The sequence below is a fragment of the Dromiciops gliroides genome, chromosome 4 (genome assembly GCF_019393635.1).
Source record: "Dromiciops gliroides isolate mDroGli1 chromosome 4, mDroGli1.pri, whole genome shotgun sequence".
Classification (NCBI taxonomy): Eukaryota; Metazoa; Chordata; class Mammalia; order Microbiotheria; family Microbiotheriidae; genus Dromiciops; species Dromiciops gliroides.
In genome coordinates, this window is record NC_057864.1 from 373,453,719 (window position 1) to 373,472,295 (window position 18,577).

The window sequence follows — 18,577 nt, forward strand, 5'->3', positions numbered from 1 at the left end:
AATGGCTGGGGTCAAGAAGCATAGTCGAATGTCATCAAATATGTAATGAACAGCTGATAGATGCAAAGCCAGGCTCTAATGAAAAGTCAGTACCCACAGTGGCTAAGGCTAAAGCTCTCTATTTGGAATCAGGAAGTCCTCAGTTTGATTCTAGCTGTGTGATCCTGAGCAAGTCATTTAACCTCTACAAGTCTCAGTTTCCTCATCAGTAATCACTGGGCAAATCACTTAACCGCATTGACTCAAAAAAAAAAAAAAGTGAAACTACAAGCTTTCAAAATTCCTAAATGAAGAGGAAGCACCCTTGGGATGAGGCAGCTGCAGTGGTTGTTGCTATGGAGATAAGGCAGGGAGGCAAAGAAGTATCCCTAGAACAAAGTCACTTCTGCCCCTATCACAAAGGGGAGCAGTAAGGCTGCTTCCACTGATATCACTGCTGCCACTGTGGGAATGAGGTGGTCAGGAGAAGTGGTCTCACAATATGGCTGCTGGTGTCCTTTAAAATTGACCAGCCCAGGGACAGCTAGATGGCACAGTGGATAGAGCACCGGCCCTGGAGTCAGGAGTACCTGAGTTCAAATCTGGCCTCAGACACTTAACACTTACTAGCTGTGTGACCCTGGGCAAATCACTTAACCCCAATTGCCTCATTAAAAAAAAAAAAATTAAAAAAAAAATTGACCAGCCCATCCATCCCGGGCCTGATTAGAGCTCTGCGCCCAATGAATGAGGATCAGAGATCTCCTCTTCCCCTTACAATTCTGATAGTAGGAGCGGACATTCCCCAGCTGGGGCCTCACAGCGGCAGTGCCAGTTCCAGAATGGTGAGGGCCATGCAGCAGTGGCTCCAGGAAGGGGAAAGGAGTGGCTGTGGCCGGGAGAGAATAGAGATTCCCCTGATTTTATAGTCTGTGCTTATTTACAATGCTTGTGTTTGGGGAATTTTAAAAGACCTAGTAACTCATAAAGACCAGAGCTATCATGAAGAATTTTTTGTACAAGTACCACAAACTGAGCCTGGAGCAAATGACTCAAAGTGTACTCCAGCTTTGTCAGGGGTTGTGGCTAGTCTGGGACCCAATACTCTGAGGGGGAGGAGGTGATAGAAACTCCTGCACATCAATACAAGGCCACCAAATGGGGCTTGGGGCAAAGCAAGAAAGCAGGGTAAAAGAAGAATTCACCCCAGCCCAATGTCTGTTGTTGTTCAGTTGTGTCCCAACTCTTCATAATCCCGTGGACCATAGCATGCCGATATCATCCATAAGGTTTTCTGAGTAAAGATACTAGAGTGGTTTGCCATTTCCTTCTCTAGTGGACTAAGGCAAACAGAGGTTAAGTGACTTGCCCAGTGGGAGTCATGCAGTGTCTGAGGCAGAATTTGAACTCAGGTCTTTCTGATTCCAGGCCCAGTGCTCTATCCACTGAATCACTTAGCTACCTCAGCCCAGCAGTAGATTCCTATTTTAACTAATTATATTCTTCCTAAGTGGCTGCTAAATTCTGCTGTTTAGATTTCTCTTGAAGGACTGGAGTGTTATCAGTGCCTTCTAAATTCATCACCCTGGAGCAAAGCTCTATCACATTGCCCTAATTATAGTTTTTTGTTGGTTTTTGGTGGGGAGGGCAATGAGGGTTAAGTGACTTGCCCAGGGTCACACAGCTAGTAAAGTGTCAAGTGTCAGAGGCTGGATTTGAACTCAGGTCCTCCTGAATTCAGGGCCAGTGCTTTATCCACTGCGCCAGCTAGCTGCCCCTTTATAGTTCTTTTTTTTTTTTTTTGTGAGGCAATTGGGGTTAAGTGACTTGCCCAGGATCACACAGCTAGTAAGTGTTAAGTGTCTGAGGCGGGATTTGAACTCAGGTACTCCTGATTCCAGGGCCAGTGCTCTATCCACTGCACCATCTAGCTGTCCCTCCATCATATCATTTTAAAAGGAGACAGTGGATACGGGAGGAGAGAAATAGAAATATTTGAATCAAAAAGAGGTTTTTCGTTTTGTTTTTTGAAAAGATAAACTCAGTTTTCAACATGTCGAATTTGAAGTGTCCACAAAAAAAATCCAAGTAAATGGAAATGTCCTGAAGGCAGTTGGGGATGCAGGGCTATAGCTCAGGAAAGAGATCAGGGCAAGTGACAGATTTGGGAGTGAACTGCACAGAGATGAGACCTGAAACAGAGAGAGTGAGAGAGAGAGAGAATGAATTTAATAAGAAAGATAGACTGGAAAGAAAAATGATCCAAGGACAGGACCTTTGGGTTAGAATGAGGAGTCAGAAAAGAGAGAAGAGGGACAATTAGGCAGGCAGGAAAGATGAGTGTTTGGTGTTTCCGAAACCAATAAGACTTTCCAATAAATGATGATGGTGGACAGTGTCAAGTGATACTGAGGGGTCAAGGAGTATGAAGACTGAAAAAAGGCCATTGAATGTGGTGAGTAGGATCCTAGTCAACAAATTGCTTCCTTCTTCTACTTTGTTGGCTATTAAATCATCAGGAGGAATATTATTCCTCCTTAGGTGGTAGAAAATGTCCCTGTATGATTTCATAATTTCTTCTTGCATGAAATCAAAGAGAAGGAAGAAATTCCAGTTTTGCATCTCTGAATTTAGGCAACTTGTTCCAGGCACTTCTCATACTTACGGTTTTCTCTCTTTCAAGTCTACTGAAAATAACTTCCTAATTCAATCCCCTTCTCTTTTTAGCACTAGGTCCCATTTGTGGCACGTCCTAGTTTGGATTTCTGCTACAAGTGTCTTTTAAAAATATATATATATAGATAGATAGATAGATAGATAGATAACGAAATGGCATGGTATCATAAATTCAAGATCCCTTGTCTTCCTGGTGGTTGTTGCAGATCATTTGAATTTAACAATGTTTGAACCCGACTGGTAAATTTTATATTCTTTGAGCAGGTTTTTCATGTGATTGTCATAACATATTTCTTTTTCCTGTCTCCTAATATAGAAGTTATATGACCATTTCTTCTGAAGAACCAAAGGTGAAGTTTAATAAGCATTTCTACAGTTAATGGAATTCCTTTCATGCTATGAAGGAGTGGTTTTTTCCCCTTCCTTTCTCCAGTTTTCTAAAGATTTCTTGGATATCTTTTTGAAGAGACTTTATCAAAACCAGCTAAAGAAACCTTGGGGAATAGACTGGATCGCCTTTCTAATAGTTTTTGCCAATAGAAAAAAAAAAAGTCACGCTTCATATACTCAGCACTTTTTAATGGCTTTTTCCACACATGCTCCTTCTTAGCAAATCGATATGTTCTGTGTTCTTTGAAAGACCAAATGCACTGGGATTTGAAAGGGCTGGGCTAACTGGGATGATTTTTCAGGTGGTTGTCTTGGTTTTAAATGCTGTAATGTAAAATTGGCAATGAAAACATTTATAAATCTAATACTTGAAAAAGTAAATACCTCCTTCCTCTCCAGCTAGAGCTAATGGGGGGAGGGGTGTTTAAATTAAGCCTGTTTGTTTAAATACTTTCACCGAGCTCTATTTGTAGGGGCAAATGATAGGCTTCTGTATCAGGTTCTTGTCAATGCAACTCCTACATGGACATTCTGTAAATTCAGCCATTGTTACTTTCTTCTTAAATCTTCTTTTGAGAAAGCAAACAAAAACATTTTAAAATGTGAAAAAATGGAAAGCATTATTTTTTCATGAATGAGAAATAATCTGCTGTACTCTTAAATAATGTATTTATGAAGTTTGTCCAGTTTGAAAAAAATCAAATAAATTAGAAAAATGTGGCAAATGATCTTTGTAAACTTGATTGGTTTTCTTTTTAGTTGCATTTATTCTTTGAGCACCATAAGAGAATAATATGTTAACATGTTAAGGGAAACATAAGAAGGTAAAAAAGAAACAAGCGAGAGAAAATGTAAGAGATTTAATAAGGTTAAACTTTGTATTTCTACATGGCAAGATAATATTTGTAGCTCTTAAGAAATTTATTACTATAAGGACAATTAGAAGGAATATACATAGAGAGAAAGTGCAGGTATAAAGTGACTTTAATGGGATGATGCCCAACAAAACTAAAGGGTGAGAAAGAAGATTGCACTGCATGAAGGAGGAGGGAGAGAGTGGTGTAAATTATCTCACATGAAAGAGCTATTATAAAGGGGAAGGTGTGGGGGGATGGCAAGCAAAGAAATTTTACTCATCAAAATTGGCTCAGAGGAAACACACACACACACACACACACACACACACACACACACACACTTGACTAGAAAAATCTGTCTTAACCTATAAGGAAATAAAAAGGGATGGGGATAAAAGAGGAGGGGTGGACTGATAGACAGGAGGGTGGATTGGGGGAAGATAGTAATCAGACAGGGTGGAATGAGAGATGGGAGATAAACAAGGGGAAAATAGCAAAAAGGGAAATACACATATTATAAGTATAAATGGAAATGGAATGAACTCACCCATAAAAAAAGCAGATAGCAGAATGGATTAAAAACCAGAATTCTACAACATGTTGCTTATAAGAAACACATTTGAAGCACAAAGACACACACAGAGTAAAGATAAGGGGCTGGAGCAAAACATAGTATGCTTCAGCTAAAGCAGGGATAGCAATCATATCAGACAAAGCAAAAAAGCAAAAACAAAATAATCTAATTAAAAGAAATAAAGAAAACTTTTTTCCTGAAAGGTACCATAGACAATGAAATATCACTACAAACATTTATTCACCAAATGGTATAGCATCTAAATTTTTGAAAAATTGAATGAGTTACAGGAGGAAATAGACCATAACACTAGTGGGTGACCTCAACTTTCCCATTCAGAATTAGATAAAAATCTAAACAAACAAAAAACCCCCAATAACCCAAGAAAGAAGTTAAGGAGGTGAATGAAATTCTGGACTAGTTAGATATGATAAATCTCTGGAGAAAATTGAATGGGAATAGAAAAGAATATACCTTTTTCTCACCAGTACATGACACCTCACAAAAAATTGACCATGTATTAAAACATCAAAATTTCACAACCAAATGCAGAAAAGTAGAACTAGTAAATGCATCCTTCTCAGATCATAATGCAACAAAAATTACAGTAATAGGCAATAGAAAGAAAGATTAAAAATTAATTGGAAACTAAACCAATCATAAAAAATAAGTGAGTAGGCAGGCAGTTAGGTGGCACAGTGGATAAAGCACCGGCCCTGGATTCAGGAGTACCTGAGTTCAAATCTGGCCTCAGACACTTGACACTCACTAGCTGTGTGACCCTGGGCAAGTCACTTAACCCTCATTGTCCCACCAAAACAAAAAACAAAACACAAAAAAAGTGGGTCAAAGAACAAATCATAGAAACAATTAATAATTTCATTAAAGAAAATGACAAAAATGAGACAACATACCAAAATTTATGGGATGCAGCCAAAGTGGCACTTAGGGGAATTTTTAATAGCTAAATGTTTACATCAACAAAATAGAGCAAATCAATGAATTGGGTATGCAACTAAAAAAAAAACTAGAAAAAGAAAAAATTAAAAATCCTCAAACACCAAATTATAAATCCTCAAAATCAAAGGAGAAATTAACAAAATTAAAAGTAAAAAAAAAAAACCAACATTGAGGGTGGCTAGGTGGCACAGTGGATAGAGCATTGGCCCTGGAGTCAGGAGGACCTGAGTTCAAATCCGGCCTCAGACACTTGACACTTACTAGCTGTGTGACCCTGGGCAAGTCACTTAGCCCCAATTGCCTCACCAATAGAAAAAAGAAAAAAACATTGAACTAATAAAATTAGAAGCTGGTTTTATGGAAAAAATATAAAATAAACCATTGGTTTATTTCATTATTAAAAAAGGAAAAAAAACACCAAATTACCAATATAAAAAAATAAAAGGGATAAATTCACCACCAGTGAAGAAGAAATTAAAACAATTTTTAGGGCTTATTTTGCCCAATTATATGCCAATAAATTTGACAAATGAAATGAAATGGATGAATATCTACAAAAATATAAATTACCCAGATCAACAGAAGAAAAAATAAAATACTTAAACCAATCTTAGAAAAAGAAATTGAACAAGCCATCAATAAACTTCCTAAGAAAAAAATCCATCCCCGGGGCCAGATGGATTTGCAAATGAATTCTACCAAACATTTAAAAACCAATTAATCCTAATACTCTATAAACTATTTGGGAAAAGAGGCAAAGAAGGAGTCCTACCAAATTCCTTTTATGACATAAATATGGTGCCGATACCAAAACCAGGAAGAGTCAAAACAGAAAAAAAATTATAGACCAATTCTCCTAATGACTATCAATGCAAAAAGTTAAAGTACTAGGCAAGGAGATTACAGTAATATATCACAAGGTTTATATACTATGACGGGATTTATACCAAAAAATGCAGGGCTGGTTCCATATTAGGAAAACTATCAACATAACTAACTGGTATCAGAAACAAAATCAACAGAAATCATATGATTATCTCAATAGATGTAGAAAAAGGCTTTGACAAAACACAACACCCATTCCTATTAAAAAGACTAGGGGGGGGTGCAGCTAGGTGGTGCAGTTGTTAAAGCACTGGCCTTGGATTCAGGAGTACCTGAGTTCAAATCCGGCCTCAGACACTTGATACTTACTAGCTATATGACCTGGACAAGTCACTTAACCCCCATTGCCCCGCCAAAAAAACAAACAAAAAAAAACAAAAAAAGACTAGAGGGGCAGCTAGGTGGTGCAGTGGATAGAGCACTGGCCCTGGAGTCAGGAGTACCTGAGTTCAAATCCGGCCTCAGACACTTAACATTTACTAGCTGTGTGACCCTGGGCAAGTCACTTAACCCCAATTGCCTCACTAAAAATAAATAAATAAATAAACAAACAAATAAACAAACAAACTAATTAATTAATTAATAAAAGAAAAGTAAAATAAAATAAAATGAAAGAAGTATCTATCTAAAATCACCAGTAAGCATTTTCTGTAATGGGGATAAGCTAGAACCTTTCCCAATATAATTAGGAATGAAGCAAGGATGCCCACTATCACCTCTATTATTCAATATTGTATTAGAAATGTTAGCTAGGGGGCATAGTGGATAAAGCACTGGCCCTGAATTCAGGAGGACCCGAGTTCAAATCTGACCTCAGACACTTGACACCTAGTAGCATGGCAAATCACTTAACCCTCATTGCCCTACACAAAAGAAAAAAAAAAAGAAATGTTAGCTATAGAACTTAGAAAAAAGAAAGAAACTAAAGGAATTAGAATAGGCAATGAGGAAACAAAACTATATTCTTTGCAGATGATATGATGGTATACTTGAAAAATCCTTAATAATCAACTAAAAAACTACTTGAAATCATTAACAACTTTAGCAAAGTTGCAGTATACAAAATAAACCCACTTAAATAATCAGCATTTCTATATATTACCAACCAAGTCCAGCAGTAAGAGATAGAAGGAGAAATACCATTTAAACTAATTGTAAACAATATAAAATGCTTAAGAATCTATCTTCCAAGACAAACCCAGGAACTATATGGTTTTATTTCTTAATATGTTTCCACAGTACTTTTCTCCATTTTTTTTTCTTGTGGGGCAATGGGGGTTAAGTGACTTGCCCAGGGTCACACAGCTAGTTAAGTGTCAAGTGTCTGAGGCCAGATTTGAACTCAGGTACTCCTGAATCCAGGGCCGGTGCTTTATCCACTGCGCCACCTAGCCGCCCCCAAACCCCAGGAACTATATGAACACAACTAAAACACTTCACACAAAGTCAGATCTAAACAATTGGAAAAATATTCATTGCTCATGGGCAGACTGAGTCAATATAATAAAAATGACAGTTCTACCCAAATTAATCTATTTATTCAGTGCTGTACCAATCAAACTACCAAAAAATATTTTATACAGCTATAAAAAAATAAAATTCATCTAGAAGAACAAAAATTCAAGGATATCAATGGAATCAATGGATAATGTGAAGGAAGGTGGTCTATCTAGCCTTACCAGATCTCAAATTATCTCTATTATAAAGTGATAATTATCAAAACAATCTGGAAATAGTTAATAGAGTGGTGGATAAGTGGAATAGATTAAGTACATATTACATAATAATAAATGACCATAGTAATATAGTATATGATAAAGCCAAAGATCCAAGCCTTTGGAACAAAAGCTCGTTATTTGACCAAAAAACCCAAACAAACAAACCAAAAACCATCAAGTGGGAAATTACTAAACAAACTGTGGTATATGATTGTGATGAAATAGTATTGTGCTGTAAGAAATGACAAGGGGACAGCTAGGTGGCATAGTAGATAAAGCACTGGCCCTGGATTCAGGAGGACCTAAGTTCAAATCTGGTCTCAGACACTTGACACTTAATAGCTGTGTGACCCTGGGCAAGTCACTTAGCCCTCATTGCCCTGCAAAAAAAAAAAAATGAAGCATGCTCTTTTAAAAAAATTATTATTGGGGCAGCTAGATGGTGCAGTGGATAGAGCACCGGCCCTGGAGTCAGGAGTACCTGAGTTCAAATCTGGCCTCAGACACTTAACACTTACTAGCTGTGTGACCCTGGGCAAGTCACTTAACCCCAATTGCCTCACTTAAAAAAACAAAAAAATTATTATTGATATTTTCTCCATGACTTTATTAGGTCTAGGCAAACAACAATGCAATAAATCAAGCCTTGATTTATAGTGTTTGTCAATTTGCAAGGTATAAATGCTCACACTGAAAATTTAACAATCAATTCCAGAGTGTGATCTGGGCTCCAGCACACCCATATAGTCACAGCCATTTATCTACCTGTCATCTTGCCATCTGCCCTGATACCTTGTATATAATAATTGTGGTGATGGTGATATTTATGTTGTGTGTGTTTTTATCATAAAAGTATTTTATTATTTTCTAGTTACATATAGAGAGTTTTCAAGACAGCCAACAATCTGATTATATATGTACAATCACATTAAACATATTTCTGCATTAGTCATGCTGTGAAAGAAGAATCCGAGCAAAAGGGAAAAACCTCAAAAAAGAAAAACAGAAAAGTAGAAATAGTATGGTTCAATCTGCATCTAAATTCCACAGTCTTTTTTTCTGGATTTGGAGAGCATTTTCCATCATGAGTCCTTTGGAACTATCTTGGACCACTGTATTGCTGAGAAGAGTCAAGTCTATCACAGTTGATCAACACACAATGTTGTTCATACTGTGTACAATGTTCTTCTGATTCTGCTCATCTCACTCAGCATCAGTTCATTTAAGTCCTTCCAGGTTTCTCTGAAATCCACCTCAAGCATGCTCTTTTCCACCTTTTTTGAGTCTTCTTATGAAAAGTTACTGATCCAGAAATGTTTTACGTGATTGCACATATATAAGCCATATCAGAAATCTCAAGGAAGGGAAGGAAAGAGAGGAAAGGAAGGATAGAATTTGGTATTCAAACTTTTTTAAGCTTTAAAATTGTTTTAACATGTAATTGGGGAAAAATAAAATATTATTTAAAAATAATAACCTGTTAACATATACACAAAACAGGTTTAGGTACCTCACTGAATCTGTTCCCCCCTTCCCAGTCCCATTGTCCTGAAACCCTCTTATCCCACCCCTCCAAACTTTTAATTTCACACATTTTGTTTTTGCTTCTGAGATTGACTGGAAATTTTACACTCTTTCCTTATGCTTCTGTAGCTTCGTGATTGATACATTATGCAGGAAACACTAATAATCTACTTTTACAAAAAGTTATTTTCAAAAGAAGTTTTTAGAGAGAGTGATTTTTTTTTCTCCTATTTAATTGGTGACTGTCTACCACCATTGGATGTGGTTTTTGTTATAAAGGGATTGATTAATTTATTGAAATCACATGGGAAATATATTCTCTATTGGAGTATAAGAAAAAATCATTTCTATGCTGTGTTTAATGATCTATAATTTGAATTGTAAAAAAATAACCGGTTTGAGTTTTTTCCTATTTTCTCTGATTGTCCATGTACATAGATGTTACATTAAATGAACATTTGTCCGAAGTTTGTAGCTTTACTTCTTTAAATTGGCATAACATAAAGTCCCAAGGGCAGTGTATTCGGACCATTTTTTACTTTAGGCATCTAATTCATGTATTACTTACTCCAAAGACTACTTTAGAACTTTTTTATATCTTCTACAGTACTTTATAAACCTTGAAGTGCTATGTATAGTCCATTATTATTATTATTTTTCAGTACAGACCTGTGATTTCATTAACTCTTGTAGAAACTCCCTTCACCAATGGAGATTGACAGCAATTTTATACCTTTCAGTAAGTGACTTGCCCCAATCCCAAAGCCTAATGTGTCAGTACTCTCCCATGTTCCTGCCCATCTTGTGGTATGCATCTCACATGCCACAGATTAATTTAGAGTTCTTCAGCAAAACTTCTTTCTTGATCTCATCATGAATGTGTTGGTATTACAAGTGGCTAATAGGATACATAACAGAGATGCAAAATGCAACTTGAAATATTTTTTGAAAGAGGACCAAAAGAACATGGAAAAGCTAATGAAAGAAAGTTATGTAGAACCCCAAAGCAGACATCCATATGGTGTTCCCATTTCAGACACACTCCTGAAAGCATAAGTTTCTGGTTAAAAGCAAATTTCACTTGGAAGTAGCATTTTGGCAAATTAGCAGCAGTTAAAACTAATAAAAAGATTTGGGGAGTTGTATATAGTAATGAACAAAAAATGAAAATGTGTTTACTTTGGATTATGAAGCATTATGCATAAAGTTGAGTTAGTCTTCTTTGTTCATTAATCAGTCAGCAAGCATTTATTAAAGTGCTGCATATGGAATAACCCAATAAAGACCTGTATATGAAATAACCCAAGTAGGAATGTCTTAAGATTCATTAAGAAATTTGGAAAAAAGTTAGCATTTTAATATTAAAGATTTGAAAATAAGATTTTAATATATTTAAAATACATTCTTATTCTTATATCTTACATAGCTTTGTCTGGGAAAAAAAGTGTTTGCACTTCAGTTGAATGACTTAAAACTTAATTCATGTATTCCTCAGAGAAAACAATGGTCTAACCAACACCAGTGGGTTGGACTAGAAATGGTTAATGACAAGCAGTACATTAAACAATAAAAAGGTATGAAAACCTGCCCTATGAGAATCATCTCAATACAATATTCTGATTCCAATGCTACCTACAAAAAGATTCCCAATTTTTTTAACATTTTACTTTTTTTAGAACACTTGCCAATTACCTTAGAACCCTCCCTAATAATAAAAACCAATAGTTAATAAACATTAAGCACCTACTATGTTCCAGGCTCTGAAGTGATAAATATGAAATGACAGTCTCTGCCCTCAAGGAGCTTATAGTTTAATAGGGAAAGACAACACAGAAAAAGAAAGGTATAAAATTGGAAGGGGGTGGAGGGAGAGCCAAAGTCCAAAATCAGTGCTACTGGGAGGTCAAAAAAGAACTCTCCGTCATAAGGTGGGAAAACAATTATATAAAACCAAACCCCAAGGAAGCTGCATCTGACAGCCTATACAGCATTTTGGACCCATAATCCATTACCTCTATGCTGAAAAGAGGGAAATTTGTTTTATTGTTTTCAGAAACCAAGAATGGTCATGAAGAATTTAATCAGAGGTACAAAAATAATTTTAAATGAAAGAAAAGGTAAACCTCTCCCAACTTCCAGGATACTCCTTCCATTTTCTTCTGAACTTTGCCCCTCCCTGGCACAATGTCCTGCACACAGTCATTGTTTAATGTTAAATTGAAACGAGTTTCCACCCCCATCTTATTCTGTCATGGAGGAGCAAAATTGTGCAATAAATAAAGTACTAGAATGGGAGTGAGGACATGTGGTCCAAACCCTGACTATGTCACTGTGTGATCATGGCCTGGCTAGTGTGAACCTCTTTCCTCATCTGTAAAACTGGTAAAAATCCTTCTTTCAAGGAAGGTTGTTTCCTTTCCAAGTAGGTATCTGTGAGTAGATGGTAGGTCCAAAAAGAAAAGAGAGAAGAAGAAGTCAATAAGCATTTATACAACACCTACTATGTGCCAAAGTGCTAAGAGCATTTACAAAGATTATCTCATTTGACCCTCACAACAATTCTCAAGAGGAAATGCCGTAATTATCCTCAAAAAACTGAGGCGGATGGAAATTAAGTTACTTACCCAGGGTCACACAGCTATCTGAGGTCATATCTGCTAGTCTTCCAGATTCCTTATCCACTGTGCCACCAGCTTCAGATGGAGACAATACTTGGACTATTTACTTCACAAGGTACTTTTGAAACAAGTGCTTTATAAACCCTTAAGAAATTTGAGTTATTCATCTTCTGCGACTTCAGTATCCACATTAATAACCCATACAGAGAAAAAGAATTGCAGAGTAGATAGAGAGCTAGCCTCAAAGTCAGGAGGACTTGGGGTTCGAATTTTACCTCAGACACAGTAGAGTTCTGTGACTTAACCTCTAAGTGCTCCATATGATGAAGTTGCAAAGAATGTCCTCATTTGCATCGATGGGAGGCTCTATACTGATGAAATTACATATATGGATAGCACTATATTGACACATTATATATTATATTAGTATAGGAAATAGATAGTTAGAATAACTATACATGAGGCAGCTAGGTGGCACAATGGATAGAGCACTGGACCTGGATTCAGGAAGACCAGAGTTCAAATCCTCAGACATATAGTTTCTATGTGACTCTGGGAAAGTCACTTCACCTCTGTTTGCTTCAGTCTCCTCAGTTATAAAATGGGGATAACACTAGAACTTAACTCCCAAGGTTGTAAAGACCAAATGAGATATCAGCAAAGGTTTAAGCATAGTGACCGACACATAGTAGGACTATATAAATACGTATTCCTCTCCTTACCCTCTATATCTCACCAGACCTTGACATAAATCTCTCATCTTCTTGGGCTGGCTACTGCTGGTTTTTGTATAGGCTGGGAGCCAAGAATGGCTTTGACCTTTATAAATACATTAAAACTATTTAAAAGTTTAAATCAGTTCTTAGCTCCTTTAAGACAGCTAATTTTGGGGGCAGCTAGGTGGCGCAGTAGATAGAGCACCGGCCTTGGATTCAGGAGGTCCTGAGTTCAAATGTGACCTCAGAAACTTGACACTTACTAGCTGTGTGACCCTGGGCAAGTCACTTAACCCTCATTGCCCCACAAAACTAAAAAGAAAAAAACCAGAAAATACAATGTCCAGAATGGAATAAAGTGTCCTAGAAGAGGTCTGACTTGTATATAGGAGAAGCATGGCCTTCCTCATTCTGGACATTATCATTAGTAATGAGCTCTAATATATTAGAATTTTATCTCCCCAAAAGATTATATGCTCTGTGATTATAATTAATAATGGGTTGGGGGGGGGGGACACAGGGACCTCCCCACTTGAGGGCTTAGCTCAGGAGCCTTGTTTGATCTCTTTCAAGGCCAACCCAGAGTCAGTAAAATTGGCAATCAGAGTCTGAATAGAGATTAAAACCACACCTACCTAAAAGCCTTCTCCCTCAGAGGCTGACCTTGAGCACAGCCCAATATTGCTCATTTTAATTTGGATCACCCTCAGGTCCAGTAAGCCAATAGATTTGAATGATGCTAGCCAAATAGCTTTGAACAGTGTCTAAGGGCCGCCTCTCCTCTGATGTGCAGGAAGCTTGCTCTCTCTTGGCCTGGGATGCTGGAGGAGGTAGCCACCATCGTGGCTCGGCTCCCCTCGCCTCCCCTCCCTCCTAGGGTCACACAGCTACTCATTGTTAAGTGTCTGAGACCAGATTTGAACTCAGGTCCTCCTGACTCCAGGGCTGGTGCTCTATCCACTGCACCACCTAGTTGCCCCGAAATACTACTTCTTCTTCTTCTTTTTTTAAAGTAAATGAAGTCGCTGTGTCTTGGGGAACCATGGTGTCCTGGCTTCAAGCTGAGGATTTTTCTCTGATGCCCATTGTACTGCCTCTCATGGTCCTTACCTACATATAGCAGGCTTAATCTACATTTATTGAATTGACTTCTGCTCTTTGATCCCTTACCCCATTGCCTTTTTCCGGCTCAGCTCGGCTCCCCCCGGCTCCCCCCGGCTCGGCTCGGCTCGGCCCGGCTCGGCTCGGCCCGGCCTGGCTCGGCTCGGCTCCCCCCGGTTCGGCTCGGCCCGGCTCGGCTCCTCCCGGCTCGGCTCCTCCCGGCTCGGCTCGGCTCGGCTCGGCTCAGCTCGGCTCAGCTCGGCTCGGCTCCGCCCGGCTCGGCTCGGCTCGGCTCGGCCCGGCTCCTCCCGGCTCGGCTCCGCCCCGCTCGGCTCGGCTCGGCTCGGCCCGGCTCCTCCCGGCTCGGCTCGGCTCCTCCCGGCTCGGCTCGGCTCCGCCCGGCTCGGCTCGGCCCGGCTCCGCCCGGCTCGGCCCGGCTCGGCTCGGCCCGGCTCGGCCCGGCTCGGCTCGGCTCGGCTCCTCCCGGCTCGGCTCCGCCCGGCTCGGCTCGGCTCCCCCAGGCTCGGCTCAGCTCGGCTCCCCTCGCCTCCCCTCGTCTCCCCCCGGCTCCCCCCCGCATCCCCCCGCCTCCCCCCGCCTCCCCTCGGCTCGGCTCCCCTCCCCCCGGCTTCCCCCGGCTCCCCTCGGCTCGGCCCGGCTCGGCTCGGCCCGGCTCGGCCCGGCTCGGCTCGGCCCGGCTCGGCTCCCCCCGGCTCGGCTCGGCCGGGCTCGGCTCCTCCCGGCTCGGCTCGGCCCGGCTCGGCTCCGCCCGGCTCGGCTCGGCCCGGCTCGGCTCGGCCCGGCTCGGCCCGGCCCGGCTCGGCCCGGCTCGGCTCGGCCCGGCTCCGCCCGGCTCGGCTCCGCCCGGCTCGGCTCCGCCCGGCTCGGCTCGGCTCTCGGCTCCCCCAGGCTCGGCTCCCCCAGGCTCGGCTCAGCTCGGCTCCCCTCGCCTCCCCTCGTCTCCCCCCGGCTCCCCTCGGCTCCCCCCCGCATCCCCCCGCCTCCCCCCGGCTCCTCCCGCCTCCCCTCGGCTCGGCTCCCCTCCCCCCAACTACCCCCGGCTCCCCCCGGCTCCCCTCGGCTCGGCTCCCCTCCCCCCGGCTCTTCCCGCCTCTCCCCGCCTCCCCCCGCCTCCCCCTGCCTCCCCTCGGCTCCCCTCGGCTCGGCTCCCCTCCCCCCGCCTCCCCTCGGCTCGGCTCCCCTCCCCCCGGCTTCCCCCGGCTCCCCTCGGCTCGGCTCCCCCGGGCTCCCCCCGGCTCTCCCCGCCTCCCCCCAGCTCCCCTCGGCTCGGCTCCCCTCCCCCCAACTACCCCCGGCTCCCCCCGGCTCCCCTCGGCTCGGCTCCCCTCCCCCCGGCTCCCCCCCGGCTCTCCCCGCCTCCCCCCGGCTCCCCTCGGCTCGGCTCCCCTCCCCCCAGCTACCCCCGGCTCCCCTCGGCTCGGCTCCCCTCCCCCCCCCTCCCCCCGGCTCTCCCCGCCTCCCCCCGGCTCCCCCTGCTCCCCTCGGCTCCCCTCGGCTCGGCTCCCCTCCCCCCGGCTCCCCCGGGCTCTCCCCGCCTCCCCCCGGCTCCCCTCGGCTCGGCTTCCCTCCCCCCAGCTACCCCCGGCTCCCCCCGGCTCCCCTCGGCTCGGCTCCCCTCCCCCCGGCTCCCCTCCCCCCAGCTACCCCCGCCTCCCCCCCCCCCCCGCTCCCCTCGGCTCGGCTCCCCTCCCCCCGGCTCTCCCCGCCTCCCCCCCCCCCCCGCTCCCCTCGGCTCGGCTTCCCTCCCCCCAGCTACCCCTGCCTCCCCCCCGGCTCCCCCCGGCTCTCCCCGGATCTCCCCGCCTCCCCCCGGCTCCCCCGGGCTTCCCCCGGCTCCCCCCGGCTCCCCTCGCCTCCCCTCGCTCGCCCACCCACCCCACTCTCTTTATCTAGGTAATGTAGGGCTTCTGAACTCTACTCAGAGCCATGTATATCAAATTATAATAAATTATATTGAAAAACAGTTATCAAAGTATTTGAAAAAACAAATTTACTATTCCCTGCTCTAGGGTTTCTACTATTTCCTGAATACCAGTTCATCTTTCAGAGTGCATCTATTACCTACTTCTTCTCCTATGCTTGCTATGAGACCAGTTGATTTTAGTTTCTGATCACATATCTTTCACATGAATTCTTTAATGCAAATCAACACTGGTCATATGTTTTGCCTACTTATCCTGTTGTCTCTCTCCATGCCCTTTGGGTTATATGCAATTTTGATTCTTGGGAGACCATGGTGTCCTATAGGTCAAGAACAACAACAACAACAAAAAAGTGTGACTTGGTGTAATGGTTAGAACACTAGACTTGAGGCAAGAAGATCCCAGTTAAATCTGACCTCAGACACTTACTGGCAAATCCCTTAACTTTATTCATGCTCAGTTTCCCCATTTGTAATATCACCTGTCTTTGAGGATTATTATGAGGATCAAATAAAGTTATGTATGTAAAGCATTTTGCATCATTGTGTCAATATGTTTGTACGACACTGTCTTCCACCTCCATGTTTTTGCGGTGGCTAGACAATGCTTGGACAATACTCCCTCCTCTCCTTCTTATAGAGTATTACTTCCTTCAAGACTCAGCTGAAGTTCTATATTCCAGGTGAACCCAGGGAGAAAGTAGACACAAGTTTAACTTACTGTACTCGTGGCAAAGAGGGCAACTCACCATTCCTGAAAGTCCTTTTGCTGGAATCCTCAAGCTTTGCCCCTTAAGTCTGGTGTCATTTCTCTCTTTTTAAAAAATGATCATTTTATTTTATTTTTTAAATAATAAACATTTTTATTTATAGTTTTGCATTCCACATTTTATTCTTCCTTCCCTCCCTCCCTCCCTCCCCTCCTCCCTGAGGCAGTAAGCAATCAGACAGATATAGGTTATACATATGCAATCATGTAAAACATTACTATATTAGTCATTTTGTATAAGAAAACAAATAAAAGAAAAAATGAAAGAAAGTGAAAAATAGCATGCTTCAGCCTGTTCGATCAATATCAGTTCTTTCTCTGGAAGTGGATAGTTCTTTCTCTGGAAGTAGATCATTGTATTGCTGAGAATAGTTAAGTCATTCACAGTTCTTCATCAAACAATATTGCCGTCACTGTGCACATCATTCTCCTGGTCTTGCTCACTTCACTATACATCAATTCATAAAAGTCTTTCCAGGCCTTTCTGAAATCATCCTACTTGTCATTTCTTAGAGCACAATAATATTCCATTACAATCATATATCGCAACTTGTTTAGCCATTCCCCAATTGATTGGCATTCCTTTGATTTCCAATTCTTAGCCATTACAAAAAGAGCTGCTATAAATATTTTCGTACAAAGAGGTCTTTTTCTCTTTTTTGGCATGTCTTTGGAACATAAACCTAGCAGTGGTATTGCAGGACCAAAAGGAATGCAAAGTTCTATAGCCCTTTAGACACAGTTCCAAATTGTTCTCCAGAATGGTTGGATCTTTTCTTTGTTTTTTTTTTTTTTTAAGTGAGGCAATTGTGGTTAAGTGACTTGCTCAGAGTCACACAGCTAGTAAGTGTTAAGTGTCTGAGGCCGGATTTGAACTCAGGTACTCCTGAATCCAGGGCCAGTGCTTTATCCACTGCACCACCTAGCCGCCCCTGGATCTTTTCACGACTCCACCAACAGTGGATTGGCATCCCCCTCCAACATCCAATATTTTCCTTTTTTGTTATAACTGCCACTCTGATAGGTGTGAGTTGATACCTCAAAGTTGTTTTAATTTGCATTTATTTGATCAATAGTGATCCAGAGCATTTTTCACGTGATTATAGATAGCTGTGATTTTTTTGTCTGAAAACTGCCTGTTCATATCCTTTGACCATTTATTAATTGGGGAATGACTTGCATTTTTATAAATTTGACTCAGTTCTCCATATATTTGAGAAATGAGGCCTTTATCAGAGATACTTGTTTCAAAAATTCTTTCCCAGTTTTCTTTTTCCCTTATAATCTTGGTTACATTAGTTTTGTTTGTGCAAAGGCATTTTAATTTTATATAATCAAAATTATCTATTTTTGGTTTAATTTTTCTACTGGCCATCTTTCTTGTAAAGCCTTGAATCTGCCTTTCCTTATCAACTTTAGTTTGTCCTTACCTTCTGATGCAGACATTTTCACCAGCTGTTTCAGGGATATTGTAAGGGCTAGAACTGATAATGGGAAATGTACAAATCCTCTGGCCTCCCAAAGTTCACAAGGTCCTCTTCCAGATGGTATTTGGGCACAGGGAGACCCCAATTGCCTCACCAAAAAAAAAAAAAGGAACATGTAAGCCCAGGTCAAGTCTAGCTGTAGAAAGAAGGTAGCTATGCAATAAAGTTTAACTTTGAACATTTTTTAAAAATGTAATAAACACCTTGAACATTTTAATGTGTGTTAAGTATATTGCATAGTAAGATGATAACCTTTAGGGGTACTAAGGAGATAGAAGGAAAAAACATTTTGCCTAATGTGATATGTTAGAAGTTTTCAGAGGCATAGCATTAACCAGATCGTAGGGTCAAAGAAGGACAAAATCAGAGAGAATTCTGGCT

At 41.7% G+C, this 18,577-nt stretch overlaps 1 protein-coding gene across 1 annotated transcript; it reads left to right on the top strand.

The window, feature by feature from the left end:
* Positions 1 to 722: 722 nt before the first annotated feature.
* Positions 723 to 15,912, top strand: LOC122755141 (basic proline-rich protein-like). The gene is made up of 3 exons (XM_044003490.1): positions 723 to 824; positions 14,091 to 15,623; positions 15,772 to 15,912. The coding sequence occupies exons 1-3, from the start codon at positions 723 to 725 to the stop codon at positions 15,910 to 15,912; spliced, it is 1,776 nt and encodes a 591-aa protein (XP_043859425.1).
* Positions 15,913 to 18,577: the final 2,665 nt, after the last annotated feature.

Bases quoted from the DNA above. Each gene is read 5' to 3' on its own strand.
- LOC122755141 (XM_044003490.1), top strand. From the start codon at position 723: ATGAATGAGGATCAGAGATCTCCTCTTCCCCTTACAATTCTGATAGTA. The intron at 825-14,090 runs GTGAGGGCCATG...TTTCCGGCTCAG, and splicing joins GCAGTGCCAGTTCCAGAATG to CTCGGCTCCCCCCGGCTCCC. The intron at 15,624-15,771 runs GCTCGGCTCCCC...CCCTCCCCCCAG, and splicing joins GCTCCCCCCGGCTCCCCTCG to CTACCCCTGCCTCCCCCCCG.